The following is a 21,236-nucleotide window of genomic DNA, read 5'->3' on the forward strand; positions in this document are numbered from 1 at the left end:
CTTATTAAGAGAGGATTACCCTCACCTTATTAAATGGATCATACCAATATCTCCGGTCAATGTGAGATTCTAATACGCTCCCTCATGCACAGCGTGAACCATGCCAAACCGCTGCGAATAGGTCGATATTGGGGGACCCAACATTGTAAAACTGAGCCTGCTCTGATACCATTTTACAGAAATAAAATGATATTGGGCCTAACTCAACCTAACAAAACCAGCTTGCTAGATGAGAATTGTCATCAGCTTATTAAGTGGATCATATCAATATCTCCAGTCAATATGAGATTCTAATAGTGATCTAAAATACAAATCCACAAGGAGTTTCGCGGAAGCAAAATCAACATTGAAAATACACTGTTGTCTGCTACATTTTTTTTTTGGTTGTTGGAGAAATGTCACTTGTCACACGTTCCCAATAAGAAAGCATTAAGAAAAGAAAATACAAATGAAAAAAAAAGGGTTGTTATATTCAATACATATGTCCCAACTACGATGCAAAAAAAAAAAAAAAAAAAAGGAACAAAAAAAAAAAAAAAAAAAAAAATCTAACCTGATTAAGTCGTTCTAAAAAGTCCATTAATTGGAGAGAGTTTTGGCATTGCGTTTATGGGAGTGGACTGGTTCAACTTCAACCCAATCAGGACTTGGCTAGGTCAATAATATTAATGCCCAATTTGAAACCGGCCTCCCACCTCCAGCCTAGACCAGACCAGACCAAAATATCACCAACACAACCAAAAAACGCATCTAGAACATAAATTCCTCGAAAATTCTTTCGCCATCCTATTAAATATTAAGAAATTCAAAGTCGTCGAATCACATTAAAATCATATCAGAAACTTGTAGTTCGTTGATTTGAGTTGAGATGTGATTTTATGTGAAAACTTTTTACTGTAATAAAAAGTTAGATGTGACTGTTTCTGAGATCTTTTTATTGTGACAAAACTTAAATTCTAAACTCGAATCGATAAAATGAACGGAATAAATATTCTCTAAAAATCTAATAGCGGAAAAGGGTGCAATGTCGTAGAGGATTATGTTACCTGGGGTTCTTTTTCGGGGAATTTATTAAAGTTCTCGAGACAATGGTTATGCAAGAAAAAACGGTCAAAAAAAAAAAAAAAGAAAGAAAAGAAAAGATATGGATGGACATTCTCATTCCTACGCAGCTCTTACTAAGATTGCGTAGCACATGCTTTGGTGTAGGGGCGTTTTGAGGTAACACTTTACTATTCGACATTTGTTGACATTGCTTCAACCACACCCCTTCCAAAACTCCATCTCCCACATCTCTCCATGTATCCATTTTAATATTAAACAATACCAAGAGGTACCAGTAATAGTAACACACGTTAATAGAACGTGAATCCTACATTAAATTAATTGGAAGACGTTTGATTGATGAATTCAGAATCACAATTTAAAATTATTTTTGATTTACGTGTATTTTTTGTGAGAAAAAACACTGTAACGAGCCACAAACCATAATTTGAATCATGACACGAATTCTTGAACCAAACGCACTCGATGTTTAATCATTGGTGTTCTTAAACATTTTTTTCCTAGATATCTTTATAAACAATACTAGGCGACAGAGTGACATTGAGCATCACACAATAATTAAAAGTGAATGTCTCATAACATAAGACTTATAAGTAAAACACATTTTTTATTAATTGTAGTGCTTAACACCAATAACGTCTCTAAATAATTTATATTCTTATGCATGTCAACTGTTTTTTATTTTTTATTTTTCTCATAGGCATGACTCGTTTTGTGCATATAAAACTCTTATGTGATTTGTACTTACGAGCTAAGTTCAAAATGCTATTTAAAATTTACAATTGGAGATGAAATTTTGAACCTTGATGTGGCGTTTTTGACCAATAAAATACTATTTTAAAACTTACCCCCCCTTCCAATCAAATTCAAGTGGTTCAGACCATTTTGTATTGTGATTTTCAAACCACACTTTTTAAACTAATATTTCAAACATTTGGAACCTGTGATCCAAACGGACACGTAAAAATGAATATTTTGAGGGGTCAAAGCGATGATGTGGCATATTTTGAGGGTGAAAATGCAAGGAATCGGGGGTGGTCCGCTTCACACTCCATCAGCGACCACCGGCACAGACAGAATAAAAGAATCATAAATGGGGAGATGCGAGAATATCTTTTTGTGCCAAATGTAAAAGAGACTCCTCACCGTCCGATTCACGGCAATTGCGCCACACGATCGTTAGGAAAACTCCCCTCCTGGTCCCACAATTTGACAAATCCATTCCTCGTTCCCCAACTACCCAATCACCACTAGACACGTAGCACCATTAATACAGCTGGAGCCACGTTATATTAGCTCCTTCCGGATATGCGGATTCCTTGGCAATTAAGTGGAATTTTGGAACGTAAAAAATCTCACTCTTTATTATTGTTTATTTAATTTTTGAAAAATATTTTAGTTTTTTAAAATTACAAAATAATAAATTAATGGGTGTTAAATTGGCCACCTCTAGATGGGAGTTAAAGTTCTTAAAGCTTCTCCTACTGTGACATTTTTATTCATAAAAATTAAAAAAATTATTCTTCCGGCTATTTGTGAAAATGTTTAAATATTTTTATTTTACCGATTCGAGTTTATAATTTAAATTTTATTATAATAAGTTCTTAAAAATAATCATATTTAATTTTTTTACTACAGTAAAAAATTTCTACATAAAGTCATATTTTAATTTAAATTAAAAACTCGAATCAACGAAATAAACGGGTCCTAAAAAATTTACCATACACAAACAATTATTTTTTAAATTATATTTTAAGATATTTTCCAAAAAAAAAAGAAAAAAGAAAAATTAAGATGAGCTGGTGCACCTTTGGATTGGCTTTATAAATGGCAAGGGGAAAAGGAAGCGGGAACTCGTACCTTTCTTTGCTTTCATTTGTTCGAGCACCTCTCTCTCTCTCTCTCTCTCTTCTGCTCGAGATCTGCGTCTCTCTTCCGTCTTCTCTAAGCTTCGCCGGCGAAGGCCTTGTTCCTCGTACTTCATCACTACCAGGTAATAAGCTCTTCAGCTTCAGTTATTGTCTCTCAGATCGTTCGTTTCTTTTGTTTTTGTTTTGTTTTTGTTTTTCTTGGTTTCTGCATTTCTAGTCGGGTTTATGCTCGTGCTTGTGTTTCTTCTTGCGTTTGTGGATCTGATTGTTTCTCCAATACTTTGCGTTTTCAAGATTCTGACATCGTAAATAGATTTCTATGTTTCTGCGGATTTTTCGGATGTTCTTCTTATGGAATTTTAGATGTCCGTACTGTTTTGATTTCTTCAGATTTTAGTTTTAGGTTAAGAAGTACTGTATGATTTGTTCAGATTTTAGTTTTAGGTTAAGAAGTACTGTATGATTTGTTCAGATTTTAGTTTTAGGTTAAGAAGTACTGTATGATTTGTTCAGATTTTAGTTTTAGGTTAAGAAGTACTGTATGATTTGTTCAGATTTTAGTTTTAGGTTAAGAAGTACTGTATGATTTGTTCAGATTTTAGTTTTAGGTTAAGAAGTACTGTATGATTTGTTCAGATTTTAGTTTTAGCTTAATTCTTAATAACATTCGAAATGTAATTGTCTCTGGGAGAAAATGGGAGATTTTGCGTGTAATAAATAACGAGTCCTGACTTTCACATATATTTACAAGAGTTAGAACTATTTGAGATCTCTGTATTAGGTAGTACAAAATGTGTCTCCTTTTTTTGTTTATGTTCTTGCCTTTTCTGTGTTATTGTCTGCGGAATTTTTGCCACCTCTAGATGTGTGATTTGGATGTAATAGCTGATTGTGATCTGTGCTTTGATGATTTAACGAGCTTGTGAAAAATGAAATCTTGAATATGGTAAAGGCGGTTCTGCTCATTAGAATTTGCATTTAGTGACTCACTCTGACACAAATTCTTTTCAACATCGTGATCTATGCTCATGAAACGGCTCGGGATACGATTTTGATTGCTTCATGTGTGGTTTTTTTTCGTTTGCAGTTATGGCCCCACCCATTGAGACTCCCCACAACATTCCTGGCTCCAAGCGTGCCTCGCATCCGCCTCTAAATGAGAGGATTCTTTCATCCATGTCCAGGAGATCTGTCGCTGCACATCCTTGGCACGATCTCGAGATAGGTATGCGATATGATTGATCTATAATCTTAGTTCTAGTATCTATTAGTTGTCATTGTTCTTTTGTATCCTTATACTACTCCCTCTCTCTCTATCTCCTGTTTTTGCTCTTTTGTAGCAACTTACTTTGTTGCCTTTTTTGTCACTACAATGCAGGGCCTGGTGCTCCAGAAGTTTTCAACTGTGTAAGGATACTATCATTTGATCTCATCTATTGGTGTTTTTTAAAATTGTTGTATAATTTTATATGCCGTGTGTATTCATCTTGAAATGGCCATGTCTGTGGTTAACAATCTTGCACAAGCTAATTTGATTGTAATACAATGCTTTTACCCTCTTTAGCTATAATATGAGTTTTCCTCCAAAAAGTTTGTTATCTGTGACACTGGGTCTAGGAACTGTAAAATCCACTGTGATATGATAATGTAGCTCCCTACCTTTAGAACCTTCAAAGCATGGGAAACTATAGACAGAAATTCTTAGCTCATAGAAATCTACAAATGAAAATTCAGAACTCATAGGGCACTAAAGAAAATTAAAATCTAATGGCATTGATGGTCCAAAATGGAAATTACTGCCTTAAGCATTTGATGCAATGCAATGGAAACACTCCGGTGCAACTTTTTGCTATGCCAACAACTTTTGGCAAATTTCTTGAAATACTTGTTTTTACACTAGACTGGTTTTGAAATTTTGAGAGAATTTTACACGATAGTCTGAAGTCTACAATATTGACCATGAATCATTCTGCATTCTACTTGACCCTAGCTCTGATGGAAAGTGGAAAAATCTCGCAGGTTGTTGAAATAGGAAAGGGAAGCAAAGTGAAATACGAACTTGACAAAAAAACTGGTTTGATTAAGGTACTCGATCCGTGAAGCATAATCTTTATAGGTCACTGGTTACATTCTAACTATGGATTTCTAAAGGTGCACATATGTGCAGGTTGATCGTGTTCTTTACTCGTCAGTTGTGTACCCTCACAACTATGGCTTCATCCCTCGCACTCTTTGTGAGGATAACGACCCCATGGATGTACTCATCATTATGCAGGTAGCTTTGATGGCCATTTTTGTTGTAAATTTCACGTTTTTCTAATTGCTGCCAAGGATTCTTTATGATGCTTGGAATGACTTTTGTCCAAAGCATTCAAACCTCCTAAACATATCTCTGTACAACCAATAGACTATTCATGATGTTGGTCGGCATTATACATGTGTCCGTGATCTATCAAACAGTCACGTGTATTCACATATCTTACTAGTTTGTTTTGACACATAATGTCAAACACAACATGGTTTGAGTGAGTTTGATTTCACTCTTTTGACATGTGGGCTTCAATTTGATATGATTTGTTTTCGCAAATATTGACAGGAGCCAGTTCTTCCAGGATGCTTTCTTCGGGCTAAAGCTATTGGCCTGATGCCCATGATTGATCAGGTGCATATTTAGAAGAAAGACTGCTTCCAATTGTTGTTAGAAAATTGTCTGACATTTTTATGAATACAGGGTGAGAAAGATGACAAGATAATTGCTGTTTGTGCCGATGATCCTGAGTACCGTCACTACAATGACATCAAAGAGCTGCCGCCACATCGTTTGGCTGAGATCCGCCGCTTCTTTGAAGACTGTATCCTTAAACTATAAATTTCAGCAACATCAGTAGTATGTGATATCTGCATACACAAAAGTTTACGTCTTTCTGTGGTCATATTCTACCACAAAGGTGATGGAACCAAATATTTTCCTTGACAAAATAAACAGACAAGAAAAATGAGAACAAGGAAGTCGCGGTTAACGACTTTCTACCGGCCTCTACTGCCTATGAAGCTATCCGACATTCCATGTAAGTGATATTCCATGTCTAGTTATTCACCCGCACCACTTTGTGTAAATTAGATTTAAATTTTCTGTACACCCGTCACATTCCTCTAGCTCATTTTCAACTGTCCAGGATATTTTGCTTGGTTATGTGTTTTATCACGTTTTACATCAATTAATGGTCTTGGTTTTAAGCTCATGAATTGTTTGTCTGTGAAGGAATCTGTACGCAGACTACATAGTGGAGAACCTGAGGCGGTAGATGGAGCAAGAGATATGCTGTCGTTCGGAGAATACAGCTATTACATATGTTGTCGTTTTATTGTAACCAAAACAAAATGGAAAACACTGTCGTATAGCATATACACGGATTATCTCAATTCTCAACCCTTGGTAGTTATACTCCCACGACTTACTAGAAATTATATAGCAATAAATGTTTAAAGGTTCTTATATTTTTCCTTTTTTTTTTCTTCTTTTGAAGATTATTTTCCCTGGGTTTGTGATTTTCTTTTACGTTTTCTTTCATTTTTTTTTTGGGAGGCTCCGAGGTGAGGAAGTTGTTGGCTACTTGCCCTCTTATACATCCAATATTGATTCATACTTTCGTCGATTTCATTTCTGATTGGAGGAAAAAAAAATTATATTGTTTGTTATGTATACTTTGATGTAATGAAGCACTTGCAATGGATTGTTTTGGTTGAATATTCAATTGTTTCCCTTAAATGTTTTGCATTATAAATAGAGGAGAGTTCTGCGTGATGATGTTTCTTTTTAGAAATGAACTACTCAAAAAAAAAAAAGAAGAAAGTAAATTTAACCTCACTACGCATTCTCGTTGAACATAAATTGCAAAAAAGTATATGAACACCAAAATTTATAAGGCCCTGTTCACTTCACTGATTCGAGTTTATAATTTGAGTTTTGTTACAGTAAAAAGTTCTCAGAAAGTCATATTTAACTTTTTTGCTACAGTAAAAAGCTCTTATATAAAATCACATCTCAACTCAAATTACAAACTCGAACCAACAAAATGAACGGACCTTAAGATTACTCGTACATTTTCCCGAATTATAAGAATTTAATGCAACCACCTTTTTTTCTCATCGTCTGGATGTCTATAATATCTTAATATTACTCCGCCATGAACTCCCCTTGTCTTAGGCATGGGTTCAACAAAAGCTTCATGTCCTGTTCTTTTTATAATTTCAATCACAATTTAATCTTTTTACTATAATATTTTTTCTTATAAAAATTTGAATTTCAGCTTAAATTTTTCGCTCAAAGTCTATAAAAAGAACACACTATAAGTCACTCGTGACCGTCTAAATTGATTCAGAATGATGGGTAACTTTCAAACTAAGGTCCCGTTCATTTTACCGATTTGAGTTTTATTACAGTAAAAAACTCTCAGAAACAATCACATTTAATTTTTTTATTACAGTAAAAAATTCTCACATAAAATCATATTTTAACTCAAATTAAAAATTTAAATATGTAAACTAAACAGGCTCCGAGTAACCAACCTAGCTAGGCCAGCCCAAAACATTCCCTCCCACCCCGCATACTTGTCCAGCCCAAGATTCCCACAACCAGAAAATGAGAATATCAAAAATAATAAAAAAAAAACAAAAAAAAGGCAAATATGTAGTCGTCTCTCTCTCTCTCTTAACCCCAAAAAAAATATCTATCCCCGAAACCCAAAGGCCTCTCCCTATATATATATCATTCCCTTCACTTCTGCACCTCTAAAACCCTCATTTCAACCCTCTAAAACCCAAAAACGACAGCCAAAAAAAATGAGCTCCTTCGTCAACTCCAACACAAACCTGGACAACCTCCTCCTCCAAGCCCTGATGGGTAGGCTCCAGATTCGCCCTCCCAACCATCACCACAACCCACTCCTTTCCCATAAATCCCTCGAAGACCTCCTCCTCTTCGACTCCCCCACCTTCTCCGACGACGACGACGAAAACGACGACGCAGCCGAAAACGACGGCGACAAGACCCTCCTCGCCAAGGAGGAGTCCAGGCTCGAGAAGGATATCGTCCGCCTCATCCTCGCTGGCAACTCCGACCGCCTCCGCCCCAACTCCGGTCAGGCCGTGGCCGTCGGCGACCACCACGTCTGCGTCGGATTCCACGAGGAGAAGGGCTCGGATTACCGCGTCTGGGAGTGGCACGGCCACATCATGCTCTTCGACGACGATAATGGATATACTCCCGAGTATATCTATGGAAATTACTTTGAGAGATTCCAATTACCTAATAATGCTAATAAGGCTAGGGTTTCTCCCGCGGAAGAGGAGGAGGAGGAGGAGGCAGCTGAGGAGAAGGTGGCGGCGAATTTGGGGCTTAGGGAATTGATCGACGGCGGTGAGGCTGATTCCGGTCGGACTCGGGTTCTTCATCGCAATATCAATGCCGGTTCTTCTTCAAGGTTAAGCACGATCTCTACTTTTTCTTTTGTTTTTTGAGTTTCTAAAGTATGAATTGGTTTGACTTTTGTTGTTTTACTTTTATATTCAATTGCGAAGTTTTGTGAGATTTTTAGCTGGTTACTTGATTGTTGAAAAATGAGACTAATTGAGAAATTGAGAGAAAAGAAGGGAGAAATTGAGAGAAAAGAAGGGAGAAATTGAGAGAAGAGAGAAAGTAGGCTGCAAATTTGTGAAATCAATGATCAGGGTAGATATAGCATGATAATGAGATGAAGTTGAATTCAGATGAACAAGAAATAAAATGAACTCTAAACCTTATATTTTGCGCCTAACGTAGGTGCGTAATTTAAGATTATGGTCTCTATCATGTCGCTCTTACCTTCATTGTTGAAGTAGACATTGTAACTATGATGGTTGGTGGTTACTTGCAAGAATTGATGAAACTTGGTAGTTGATGATGTTGGCAGTTGAATAACGTTTACTCGCATTAAGTTATATTAGCGAGAGAATTGAAAACTTTGTTGAACAAAGTATCGTAATCTTTGACTTATGCCTTGTCTGGTAGGAAGGAGGGTGAATGGTGGGGGATTAGTAGATGGATTTGGAGATTTACAGTTGTTTAGTGTAAGGGATAAGAGGAGAGAATGGTTTGGTCATGGGATTCAAACCAACCATAGGACTCCAGTTTCAGTCCTAGAGAGATTAAAGGAAAGAGTCCATACCAAACATAATACAAGAAAGGTCCTCCCCTTGCTCTCGATTTTCCTCACCTATATACCTTTCCATCCTATTTTCTTTCCCGTTTAATGAACACAACCTTGAGCTTGGGAAGTTTCAAATGATTTCATGTCTTTTGTTACATGTAGGTTGGAAGAAATGTATGAATGGCTTTTTATCCCATTTGAAATATAAAGGGTGCGTTTGGAATTGGTTTCAAAATGATTTTGTTTTCTGTATAAAAATGGAAATGAAAACGTTTTCATTTTCATTTTGGAATTATTTCTGAAAATACGTTTGGTAGTTTTATTCAGAGATTGATTTCAGTTTTAAAAAAAATTGAAACTGCGTTTGGTGGTTTAATTTTTGAAAACATGTAATAATATTTAAAGCCGCAAGCCCAATGCTCTCTCCAGTGCTCGGCGTCGTCGTTCTCCGAGCGGCACTACGCTAGCTCGCCAAAGTCAGACGACGTCGTCGAGCTCCCGCTTTTTTCCCTCCCCCTCGTCCTCTTCCCCGGAGCGATCCTTCCATTGCAGATCTTCGAGTTCCGGTACCGGATGATGAGGGGGGGGGGGGGGGGGGGGGGGGGGGGGGGGGGGAGAGGCTAAAGAGAAAACGGGAGAGAAAAGAAAAATGGAGAAAATGAAAACAACTTTTTTTCGTTTTCTGATTTCCACAAAACGATTTTGTTTTTTAAAAAAACTTGCACCAAACGCGTTTTTAAAACCCGTTTTCAATTTTTTGCTTCGAAAAACGTGAAAAATGAAAATGGAAACAGAAACAAACAGGCTCAAAATCTTGTGTTTTGGCTATTGACTGTGTTTATTACATGTTGGATTTTGTGGAGATATATTTGAAATTTTTGCTAATAAGGAAAGTTGGTTGTTGGTTTTGTGGTTGGGTTGCGTATATGAAAAGATTTTGGCCCTGTTTGTTTTTGTTTTTATTTCCATTTTTCACGTTTTTCGAGGAGTAAAAACTGAAAATGGTTTGAAGATTGTGTTTGGAGCCCCATTTAATCAAAAACAAAACTGAAAACGTTTTTGGTCTTTCTCATAAAATTGCATAGTTTCTGAAAACGAATTTTACTCGTTTTCCCATTTTCATTTTCTCCTCACTTTTAATAATAATATTTATTAAATATTAAATATATTATTATTTAATATATTTAATAATAATATTTAATTAATATATTTAATATTATTATTTATTTAATATATTATTAATTTAAATATTATTACATGTTTTTAAAAACCAAACACAATTTCAGTTTTTTTTTTTTTTTTAAACTGAAAACAATCTCAGAATAAAACTGCCAAACATATTTTCAGAAATGATTCCAAAATGAAACTAAAAACGTTTTTATTTTCATTTTCATACAAAAAATAAAAACGTTTTGGAACCAATTCTAAACGCACCATTTAAATCCTCGGGCCCCACCTCCCTCCGCCACTGAATACAAGCTTGTGTTTGCAATGACAAAAACTTGCTTCAAGTCATATATGTGCCCCGTTTCCTCTTCTTCCCTTTTGATAATTACTTCCCCCTCCTCTTCTCTCCTTTTCCTCAACTATGAAGTATAGGATGCTCTTATTTCGATGTTTACTTTGTTCATATTTGAAATTGAATAACCTTCCTTACTCAATCTTTTCATCATTATTCTGTGTAGATAATGCTTGTACATTTTTCCACGTTCCTTGTAATTTGCCTTCTCCAATATAGCTACTACTGATATGTTCATGTCTGTGGTTTGATGTGGATCAAAGTTGCACCAAGAGTTTGATGAATTCTAGAAGGAATTACGTCTGCGCTAACTATTTCGATGCCATCCTAATTTTGCAATGTCAGGATTCTAAGTAGTAGGATTTTATTTTTGTTCGTTTTAATTCTATTTGTTTCCGTTTCTTTATTTGTATTGTTTTAGTTTTGTTTTGAATAGGTCGGTCCAATTTGATGTAGATAAAATTAGTGAGCGAAGTGCTGATTATTGATTTTTAAGATTTTAGATTGTCATTATCATGTACTCCGTTTAATCCTTAGAAGTAGTACAAGACGAATGAAATGCAAAGACAAAAAAAATAGCCATAGTAAGCAATAGAAGAAAATGTTAGATGGTTTGTATGAGTTTTCTTTCCACTATTTGTCAAGTTTCTATTATTGTGCTTATGGCATTTCCTTTCCAGTTCCTACAACACATTAGAGCTCCTGAGTTTTTAAATTTGGTATCATATAATTCATAATAAACACAAAAGTTTCTCCTTTTATCTTGCAGGGTTTAGTTAGAGAGCAACAAGCTTGAGATTTGCAAAAGGGGCTTCTTTCTTTTGATTTTTCAGCGTCATAAACATGTAGTATGGATTGGTTTGGCCGGTCATTACAGAGCTTATTAGAAAAAAGCTGTCCTGTAATTTGATTACATGCTTTCTTGTTATGCTTTTACTACTCTCTCTTTATTTCCCTTCTAATGGCTACCAGTTTTTCCATTTTATTTACTAGTCTCTTTAAGCCTTATTTAAGCTTAAGGAGTATATGGTTACAATTTACATGCTCAATATTCTTTTCTATATTCTCTCTGTGATCATTATCATTATTATTAAATGTTGTGTGTCTTTTCAGTGTATACTTTTGGCTTATTGTCAAAGTTTAATAAAATGTAACGTGGTATAATTTCCACCATAACATATGATTGGAACGCCCTTTGGTGATTGCTTGAAGCCCTTTTTGTCATTTTCATCTAACTACAATTAATGAATGATTACTCCGTTCTTGATTATGAATAGTTAGGGGAACGAAAGTTGTTTTTGTGTTTTTGGGCTTTCAAGGCTCTATTGGTAAATTCATTTTGCAAAATAAACTGGAAAAAAAAGAAGCATATGACAAGGGTTAAAAAAAATTACATACTCACTGATTCTATATTTTCTGTGAGAATAATGTTATTTATGGTGGAAAAAAAAGAAAGGGATCCTTTATGGTGGATCTCTAATAAGTGCTTTGCCGGTGGAGCAATATTTTTTTAACTGTTGGATTAGTTTTTTAACAGTCGAAAACTATGGGAGCCTGCCAACCAAACACCACGCGAATCCCCGCAACTACGACTATTAAAATATAGAGTGTGTTTGGAACGGTTTTTAAAAACGGTTTTTACGTATTTTGAGAAGCAAAAAATGAAAATGAAAACGAAACGATGTTTGTTTAGTAAATGTTTTGAATATGAAAACAATGAGAATAATTTTCATGAAAGAATTAGAAAACAGTTAAAAGTTATTTTTACTTTTCTGTTTTCATTTTTTAGTACTTATTAATAATATTATAATAACCTTTGTCCCAACATATTCCTATCCTGAAACTCCTCCTGCTGTCTTAATGGCTTCTACCTCCACTTCTATTCTCTCGGTATTTGACTCCTCTGCAACTGTACTCATAGTTTGTGGTTGCTTCTTGTAGAACTCAGATTCTCTGAAAGTTACATCCCTGCTTAGTATCACTTTGGCTCCGTTAGGCTCAAGATTCCACAACCTGTAACCCTTGACCCCTTCTTGATATCCCAGAAAAATGCACTTATTTGCTCTGGGCTCTAATTTTCCTTGCTTAACGTGAGCATAAGCAATGCATTCAAAAACTTTTAGATGCTCATATTTGGGTGGATGACCCGACCACCTTTCTTCAGGGGTTTCCCAATTAATAGCTGTAGAAGGGCACCTATTTATTAAGTAGGCAGTTATTTTGATAGCTTTTGCCCAAAATGACTTTGACAGATTTGCATTAGAGAGCATACATCTCACTCTCTCTAATATGGTCTTATTAAACCTCTCTGCCAATCCATTTTGTTAGGGCGTTCCAATAATATTATGATGCTTAGCAATGCCCTTTTGTTTACAATAGGCATGAAACTCATCAGCGCATAACTCCAATCCATTGTCTGTCCCAAGTTTCTTCACTTTCCTACCAGTTTGATTCTCCACAAACGTTTTCCATTCAATAAAAGTAGATAAGGCATACCTTTCTGGAGAAATCATCAATAATGGATATAAAGTACTTGGCTCCACCATGAGACAACTCTAGAAGCCCCCCAAAGATCCGAGTGCACATAATCCAAAATCCCCTTTGTGATGTGCATTCTTGTAGAAAATTTCAATCTCTGAGCCTTTCCATACAAAAAATAAAATTATTTTGAACGAATTTCAAAGGCACATAATAATTTTTCAAACGGACAGTGGTTTATGCGGAGAATTTGCATTTTGGCAAGTGATGAGTTTGATGTCGTTTACGTAGGATATGTATTAGTATTACTCCGTGAAGGAAATTTGCACTTCCACATGGACAACAACTAATGGTCGGTATTCATATTCTTTCACAACTTAATGAATGAGACGACACACGTCCAACTTTTAAAAGACAAGTCGTTTTAAGTTCGTATCTTTTTACGACATTTCGTTGTTTAATCATGTCAAATAGGTGATTGTATGTGTAAAAAAGTTGGACATGTCGCATTTCGATAAACGTTGTGCGTTTATAATGCAATTCCACTCCCAAGCCTAACGATCTTTAATTTATTTATTTGTTTTAAAGTATATCTATTCCGTAATTGTTAGCACCGATGCTTGGGGACTGAGAGAGAGAGATGTTAAGAGAGAGAGAGAGAGACATGATAAGAGAGAGAGAGATGTTAAGAGAGAGAGAGAGAGAGAGAGAGAGAGAGAGATGTTAAGAGGAGAGAGAGAGAGAGGAGTTAATATTCTTAGAGATGTTCCTCCAGAAAGCCAAAATAATTTACACAAAAAGAGACCTTGCAGATTTACATGCTTGTTTGCTTTGTATCTCAAAAAACCAACTCAAACAAGGACAACAGCTTAAGCTATCATCATTACAAATAAAAATTTTGAGAAAGGGAGAGAGAGAGAGGGAGACTATCCGGCGCAACAGCACCCGCATAAGTTCTTATAGTACACACTCTGATCAATAAAGCTCCTTCCTACCACCCTCAACTGCCTTGTACAACACTACAGTTCCGCCCTCCTAATGTGATGATCTCACTGATGAAGACTCACCCAAAGAGACCGAAGCCAGAGAAGACGCCCAAACCCGAGCATTCCTCGCACCTTCATGCAAATTCCTTGTCTTGCATTGTCTCAGCTTCATCCAAATACCTCTAACATCAATCATGTGGCTGATGCGCCCCATTATCTGGCTCGTCTCTCCGAATATCCCCAAGTTCAGATGAGGAACACAGGAGACCCAGAAGGCTTTGAGCCGAGATAGAACCCTTGGGAATACGGCTACAAGTATCCTCAAACAGAGGAACAATATAGAGAAAACAAAGTAGGGTTCCCTCTTCCATTCCGCTCTCAGTGCCGAACCATTCATCAACTGGATTGCGGATTCTCCACCACTTTCTGAGCCGTTTGGCTGATCCACATCAAGATATTGAACTGGTTCAAGTCCTGAAACACAGAAGAAGAAAACATGAATGCCTAATGCATGTCACAATCTATTATTTGTCTAGAATTATGATATGAATGAAGAACAAGACTTGGGCACATTTGCAGTTTTCGCTTTTCAGATTTGGTTTGGGGGTAACACTTGTTGATCAATAAAATGTAACTAGGACATGGTTGGCAGCACAAAATAAAATTATTCGACTACATCAATCGGAAACTAAAAGAGCGATTATACATGGCTTTTTCTACCATCTTGATCTTAGCAAAGAATGAGCAAATACATAAAAAATTAAAATTAAACTTAAACTTAAAAGTCGACCATCTTTAGGAGAACCTACCTGTGGTTTTCTCATAAAATTGCATGAGGGAGCGAAGATCTTTCGGGCCATAATATCGCACCCTTGATGTCTGGTTCACCATTACTATCGAAGGCAAGCTATGGATTCGGTATCTTGAAAACACGCTGCAATAAACACACAGCAAGAGAAGTAGGCATTACAAAAATGCTGCAAGTTCAAAAAAGAAAATAAAAGAGAAAAAAATCTGATATTGCTATATAAGTTTAGATACTAGACCATCACCACATCAATTTTAAGTCATTATTTTCGTAGTTTTATTAGAGTAAATTGGTTGGCTAGAATAGAAGCCACATACTAGTAAGGAGACAATTCAACATATTTATAAGAAAAGAAACCCTTTATGGAATATTTTGCTTTTCTTTTGTTAATTTGTTTCTTCAAAAATTTACTAACACAACATCCAACAAAGGTCCAAGGTGAAATGCAGCAAAGTTGAATTACTTAAGAAAAAAATTTGCCTACAAGTTCCAACAGGAGAACGCCCAAGGACCATAAGAATAAGAGAGATGAAAAAAAAAAAAAATCACAGAAAGTAGTTTTAGGAAGCAACTTATATATGAGAAAAACACGAAAGAAAGCACAAAAAATTTTCATTGACATTCTTCGAAATCAGTGTTTAACCTGTATTCTCATCTCTCCCTACTTGCTTATCTCTAAAATGAAAGCACAAGTGATTACTCAATCTTTTGCCAGGAAATCATCACAAAGTAGGAAGCAGGTCAAGTTAGTAGCTTCACACCTTGGCATAGCAGAAGATTCCTCAACTGCCAAATGTTCTATTTGAGGGAACATGGAGCTGAGGGCTTCAAATTTTGGATATGTACTGCGCGAGAATTCACACCAAGAAGCATAAAAGAGGATGGAGGTATATCCAGTTCTCTGTTTAGATGCCAGAGTTCTATCAAGGAAGCTTCCAGTCACCTGGAGGGGAAAAAAAAACCCATATATTAATGACTTAAAACAATCAAATTTTATTTTTTATTTTTTATGAGTTTGGGAATCATTGATTCTAATCTGCTTGTACATACAGAATCCAAAGTTATCCCGATTTCTAATTCAAGGAAGCACCTTGATTTTCTACACACACACACACACACACACACACACACACACACAAAGTTATCTACATCTCTATCCACACACAAATTTCATAGATATCCATATTTATATTGAGAGATTAAGAGACGTCCCTGTGACAATCAATATTTGAAAGACAATCACAAATATCGAAACATGGGGTAGGATGGAGTGGGGTTTGTGTTTTACGGAATATTCAAGAAAACGAAGAGTAATAATTGGACACCACATCCTCATCCAAGTTTGGAACTTCAACATACTCCTATGATATTACAAAATTCTGATTGTGGCAAGTAGAAAGAATTGAACTAAAACATAGAGGGTATATAAACATACAGCAAATACACAAGAAAGCAGAGTGGAACAAGTACATTGTATTGTTCTTCAACTAAAATATCTTGTTGTTTATCAGGTGAGTTTTCATTCATACGTGAATCCTTTTTAATTTGTAGGTCTAAATGAATTTCTCTTTCCCATTTTAATGTATGGACTATGGATATAAAATGCAGTTAATCTAAATAATTAAGTCTTTGATATTTGCTTCATGAAATACCGTAACATATATGAAAACATAGCACTATTAAAAAGTGAAAAGTGCCCATAAAAATCTGTCCAACCTACTCCCACCAAAACCCATGAAATTCTCCAATCTCCATCGGTGAAGAAGAGTTGAATGACAGATCAAGAAGAATAAATTTATGAATCAAACAAAACTATAGTACTTATTAAGAGTCCGTTTGGTTCATGGATTAGAACCATGAGATTAGAATCATTTTCGATTTACGTGTGTTTTTTGTGAGAAAAAAATACTGTAGCGAACCATGAACCATGATTCAAATCAGAGAACGAATCCTCCAATCAAAAGGGCTCTAAAGAACTTTATGACACAACATTTATTATTGAAGTGGTCCAGAGCATCCCCCAATTAAGCTATTTTCCTTTATCTATCATCGGATATCTTCTAGGAGTGATTCCTAGTTTAAGACGGCGTATAAATAAACCATGCTTAACTAATTCAGTTGCATATCCATTAGTACAAGAAACAAAGAACAAGAATGCCCTCAGCATTTGCGTACCAATTATGCACCCATCATCTAGCACTCCTTTTTCTTTAATGAACCAAGAGTCCAAGTAGTCAAAAATAATAGAAAGGCAAAAGTAACACTTATATAGTACTGCATATAGAGTAGAGAAGAATACCTAGTCAAATAAATCTTCCTTGAAATAAATGAAAGTAAAAAAAAGATGATACAAGAAAGTCAAAACTAGAAGAAAACTTCAAAGAAGCTTCAATGAGGAAAAAATATACAGATGTTTACCAAGTGTAAGAACTAGGAACCCACATTAACAAACTGCTCAGTAGCATCATGTGGAACAATAAGTACGAATAGTATCGTTTCTTCATGAAAAAACAAGATGGAAACAAAATGATTATGCATATGGCATTAATAATATTGTAGAACTACTTTCAACCATTAAAACAAACAAGGAAATACCTAAAATCACATATAAGATTATTCCGCAAAATTAACAAGATAACCTTCCACACATGACGAAAGCTAAAAGAATTACAAGCCATCAACCATTGAAGATCACACGATCTCCATCAGTGCTCTCAGGTCCCAAAGAATTCAAGTCAAACAAGGTAATCTACGACAGTGCGACAAATAACGTAAAGATGAAGGAATAATCTGAACCAGGCGCATTATAATCTCAAAGTGGTTCCACACGAGAGCACGTTTAAGCTCTCTTGCGTATGATCACAACAAAAGAGTCACTTCGGAGTCTTGGACAACTTTTTCAGCAACTTGTACTTTGAGCAAAACATATACTGAAGTCCTAAACTATCATCACAGCTATCTAACAATTGATACTAGACATGCCATCTTCATTTTGAGCATATAGATGAGCCACATATCTCATCCTCCATTTGGCAGTTCCTAATACTAAGTATGCCAGAGAAGATACATTAGTAATCCCGAGGGATGGGATTAATGTCAGAGACATGGTTCTAAAACTCCAAGAAACTGGGTACTCCTTGAATGTTCACTGGTCATCCTATGTAATTTAGACGAAAGAGAATCTGTAACTTTAAATAGCTTCAATTTCCTATTAGTGAGCATAGAGTGGAATTTTATTGGAGAAGGGTAATATAAATCCCCGCCCTCCGGGACCCTACATAGGTTGTTTCGCTATTCGGAATGATCTGAACAATGAATACTGAACACTAATACAAATGGCTGCAAAATTAAAAATAAAATCCGAATCGATAATCGACCTAAAAAAGCCTCCTCTCCACCTCATTATACTTCTTTCTCTGTTCTTTCGTCTCGTGAAATGGCATCGAAACGCCATTACCAACATCCACCATGCTCAAAGATTCCTACACCCCCGACCAACCAAAACGACATCAAAACATCATCCTTTCCTCCATTATATAACCTTTTACCCCTTATTCGGTATGGGGGAAAAGTGGCAGGACTAGTGGGTGGATTTTAAGACCTATAGTTGTTTGCTAAGAGGGATTGAAGTAGAAATGGATTTTTGGGTGAGAAATTCAAAATCATCCGCAAGACTTCAACTTTGATCCTCCTAAAGTCAGAAAGAATGATTGGAGCACAGAATCCATATCAAAGTTACATACTTTTTTCTTTCTTTCCTATTTTCTTTCCCTCTTTCCAAACACATCTGCACTCTAGTTCTCCAATTTTCCCACCACTAAAAAAATAATAATTAAAAAAAAATAAAATACAGAATCCAAACAAAAGATCAAAATCCAAAACCCATGAAGAGAGGAAAAAAAAAATTAACAGCAAAATTAAACAGTCCCAGCAATCAACAAAAGAAGCATCTAATTCAGACATAAATAATTATGCAAAATTGGAGAACCCTAAATCGGGAAATTCACGCACCTGAAGAGGCGAATTGGGGGAGACCGACAGCGGGCATCGGGATTGGATTTCGTTGAGCAACCAAGAATTCGGGTCTTCGAAACCACAAAGAGCCAAAGACGAAACCGATTGTAGCGAAGAAGAAGACAAGATCACAATACAGAGTAACAGAACGAAGACAGCCATGGACGGCGACGAAGAACAAGAAGAATGAACGGTACGGAGAGAGAATACGCAGGATCACGAGGGGCAAAACGGGAAAGAGAAAGATTATACAAAGAAAAATGGACCAAAAAGAAAAGTATATATAATCACAAACAAACCCAAAAAATTAAAATTGGAAAGTGGGAAAATTTTTGGTTAATAGAAGAAGAAGAAGAAGAAGAAGAAGAAATGGGGATTTGAAAGTGGTAACGAGTTTGGATGGGGTTGGTCAGTCAGGGTTGGTGTTGGAATTTCGATTTATATTTATATTTATTATTTTTGTGTCGTTTTCGCTTTCGTTTTTGTTTTAGTTTTTAGTTTTTAGTTTTTTGGTTTTTAGTTTTTTTGGTTTAGTTTTTTTGTTTTGTTTTTGTGGTAATTAAACAAAGAATTTGAACACCGCGTTTGCTGTCTCTGTCTACCTCTGTTTCCTTCTTCGTTCCTCCTCTTTTTCTTTCATTTTTCCCTTTTTTTTTCTTCCTTTAATTTCTTTTTTCCTTTTGAGTAATTTGCATAAATATTCCGTAACTTTTTGTTGATTGACAAATTAAAATCTAAGATTTAGTTTATAGTTTCAGAATTATTCTCAATTTATGTGTGTTTTTTGTGTGAAAAAATACTGTAATAAACTATAAACTATGATTCGAATCATAGTATGAATACACTAACCAAACGCACTATAACAAGTTATTTATTTATTTTTTCTCGTTTTAAGATTCTGACTGCTAAAATTAAGAGTTCGAGATCAAGTTACAAAAATAGCGAGTTTTGGAAATCTTCTTTGTGCTTTGTTTGAATTGAAAAAGAGTTTTGACCAATTTTTGTTATTTTGATGGTAATGTAGAATTAGAACTCTGTTAAGGTTAAAACCAATGTGTTATGGTCTGCAGATCAGAAGAAAAGGAAAGGGCAATTTTTAAAATACTCTTTAAAATGGAGTTTCTTTTATTTTTACTTCTTAATATTAACTTATATATTTCTATTTTTTAGATTAGAACTAATCAAGTGATTGAGCCTTTTGAAATAAGTACTTTTAGTAAGTCAGGTACTTAATTTTCATTAATCTAATTTTTGTTATTTTGATGGTAAACATATATAATTAGAATTTTGTTAAGACTAAAACCAATGTGCTACGATTATCAGATCATAAGAAAGGGAAATATTGATAAAAACATCACATCTTGGTTCATGCTTGTTTGACTATTGGAACATGAAAAACTTTTTTATCTTAACTATAACCCATTAATTGTCTTATTTCTTAATTAAATCAATACATATGCTTTTATTTCAAATTATATAGCATTCAAAAATAAAAAATTATTTGTTAAACTAGTTTAAAATAGAGGAGAAGTTTTTGTTATTAATTTCACAAAGAAAAAAAAATCCCTGATTAAGTTTTTGTAAACTAGTTTAAAAATTATGCCCCCAACTCTGCGTAAAAAAGAGTGAGAGAGACTTTCTCAAAGCTAATCGGTTAAAAAGGGTAAATATCAAGTTTCAATGTATTTTATATTGATTTCCAATTTTAAGAAAGAAAAGTTATTTTTTAGAAAAAGTCAAAAATAGATGAAAATTTTTAGTAATTAACCCGCTAAACAAACAAGGGTGTCGTTTAATTTTAAAAATCCTTTAATCACCCACATTAATCACTCTCATTACTTTTATACGTACTGCAATGTATCAACATTGAGTTAAATCTAAGCTGTAATGTATGTTATCTGATCTAATTCTACTTCTTGGCATACTTTTGATCATAATCTAGCTTTTTACTTATATTATTTAATTTTCTTTGTTTCAAATAAGTAAGTCCTAACACTCTCTTAAGTTTAATCTTAATGAGTTTTGACCATTATGAATTTATGATCATGAAAAGTGTAGCTATTGCTATATCTCTCTTGTTAAGTGGCCGGTACTTAATTAATTATCTATTTATCTGCCTAGAATAAACTTCTTATACTGAAATTTTAGATTTTCAACTTCATTTTCACGTCTTATCTAGCTCCATGACTTATTCAATATAAAATAACATTACTAATAGAAATAGTGTGCGTCCCAAGTCGTGGACACGGATACAAATCAGGTGAGACCCCATCTTTTGACTCGTCACGATTGAGATTGTATAATAAA

At 35.0% G+C, this 21,236-nt stretch overlaps 3 protein-coding genes across 3 annotated transcripts; 2 read left to right on the plus strand and 1 right to left on the minus strand.

Annotated features, from left to right (window-relative positions):
* Window positions 1-2,906: 2,906 nt before the first annotated feature.
* On the plus strand, window positions 2,907-6,490 carry LOC21392266 (soluble inorganic pyrophosphatase 4). Its single transcript, XM_010099090.2, has 9 exons — window positions 2,907-3,058; window positions 4,024-4,161; window positions 4,315-4,343; window positions 4,956-5,021; window positions 5,104-5,211; window positions 5,533-5,598; window positions 5,668-5,788; window positions 5,923-6,004; window positions 6,199-6,490. Exons 2-9 carry the CDS (start codon window positions 4,026-4,028, stop codon window positions 6,239-6,241), a joined length of 651 nt encoding a protein of 216 aa, XP_010097392.2. The 5' UTR covers window positions 2,907-3,058; window positions 4,024-4,025; the 3' UTR covers window positions 6,242-6,490.
* Window positions 6,491-7,679: 1,189 nt separating this feature from the next.
* On the plus strand, window positions 7,680-11,704 carry LOC21392267. The gene is made up of 2 exons (XM_024166241.1): window positions 7,680-8,419; window positions 11,413-11,704. Exons 1-2 carry the CDS (start codon window positions 7,779-7,781, stop codon window positions 11,417-11,419), a joined length of 648 nt encoding a protein of 215 aa, XP_024022009.1. The 5' UTR covers window positions 7,680-7,778; the 3' UTR covers window positions 11,420-11,704.
* A 2,159-nt stretch (window positions 11,705-13,863) lies between these two features.
* On the minus strand, window positions 13,864-19,233 carry LOC21392268 (5'-adenylylsulfate reductase-like 5). The gene is made up of 4 exons (XM_024166240.1): window positions 18,927-19,233; window positions 15,677-15,858; window positions 14,917-15,041; window positions 13,864-14,581 (listed from the first exon to the last, which is right to left on the minus strand). Exons 1-4 carry the CDS (start codon window positions 19,089-19,091, stop codon window positions 14,157-14,159), a joined length of 897 nt encoding a protein of 298 aa, XP_024022008.1. The 5' UTR covers window positions 19,092-19,233; the 3' UTR covers window positions 13,864-14,156.
* Window positions 19,234-21,236: the final 2,003 nt, after the last annotated feature.

Source organism: Morus notabilis, unplaced genomic scaffold (assembly GCF_000414095.1).
Source record: "Morus notabilis unplaced genomic scaffold, ASM41409v2 Scaffold140, whole genome shotgun sequence".
Lineage (NCBI taxonomy): Eukaryota > Viridiplantae > Streptophyta > Magnoliopsida > Rosales > Moraceae > Morus > Morus notabilis.

Coding starts and splice junctions, on each gene's coding strand:
- LOC21392266 (XM_010099090.2), top strand. CDS start 4,026: ATGGCCCCACCCATTGAGACTCCCCACAACATTCCTGGCTCCAAGCGT. Junction 4,162..4,314: donor TTGGCACGATCTCGAGATAG/GTATGCGATATG, acceptor ACTACAATGCAG/GGCCTGGTGCTCCAGAAGTT. Junction 4,344..4,955: donor CTCCAGAAGTTTTCAACTGT/GTAAGGATACTA, acceptor AAAATCTCGCAG/GTTGTTGAAATAGGAAAGGG.
- LOC21392267 (XM_024166241.1), top strand. CDS start 7,779: ATGAGCTCCTTCGTCAACTCCAACACAAACCTGGACAACCTCCTCCTC.
- LOC21392268 (XM_024166240.1), bottom strand. CDS start 19,091: ATGGCTGTCTTCGTTCTGTTACTCTGTATTGTGATCTTGTCTTCTTCT. Junction 15,042..15,676: donor GAATCTTCTGCTATGCCAAG/GTGTGAAGCTAC, acceptor TGTTTATTGCAG/CGTGTTTTCAAGATACCGAA. Junction 14,582..14,916: donor ATTTTATGAGAAAACCACAG/GTAGGTTCTCCT, acceptor TCTGTGTTTCAG/GACTTGAACCAGTTCAATAT.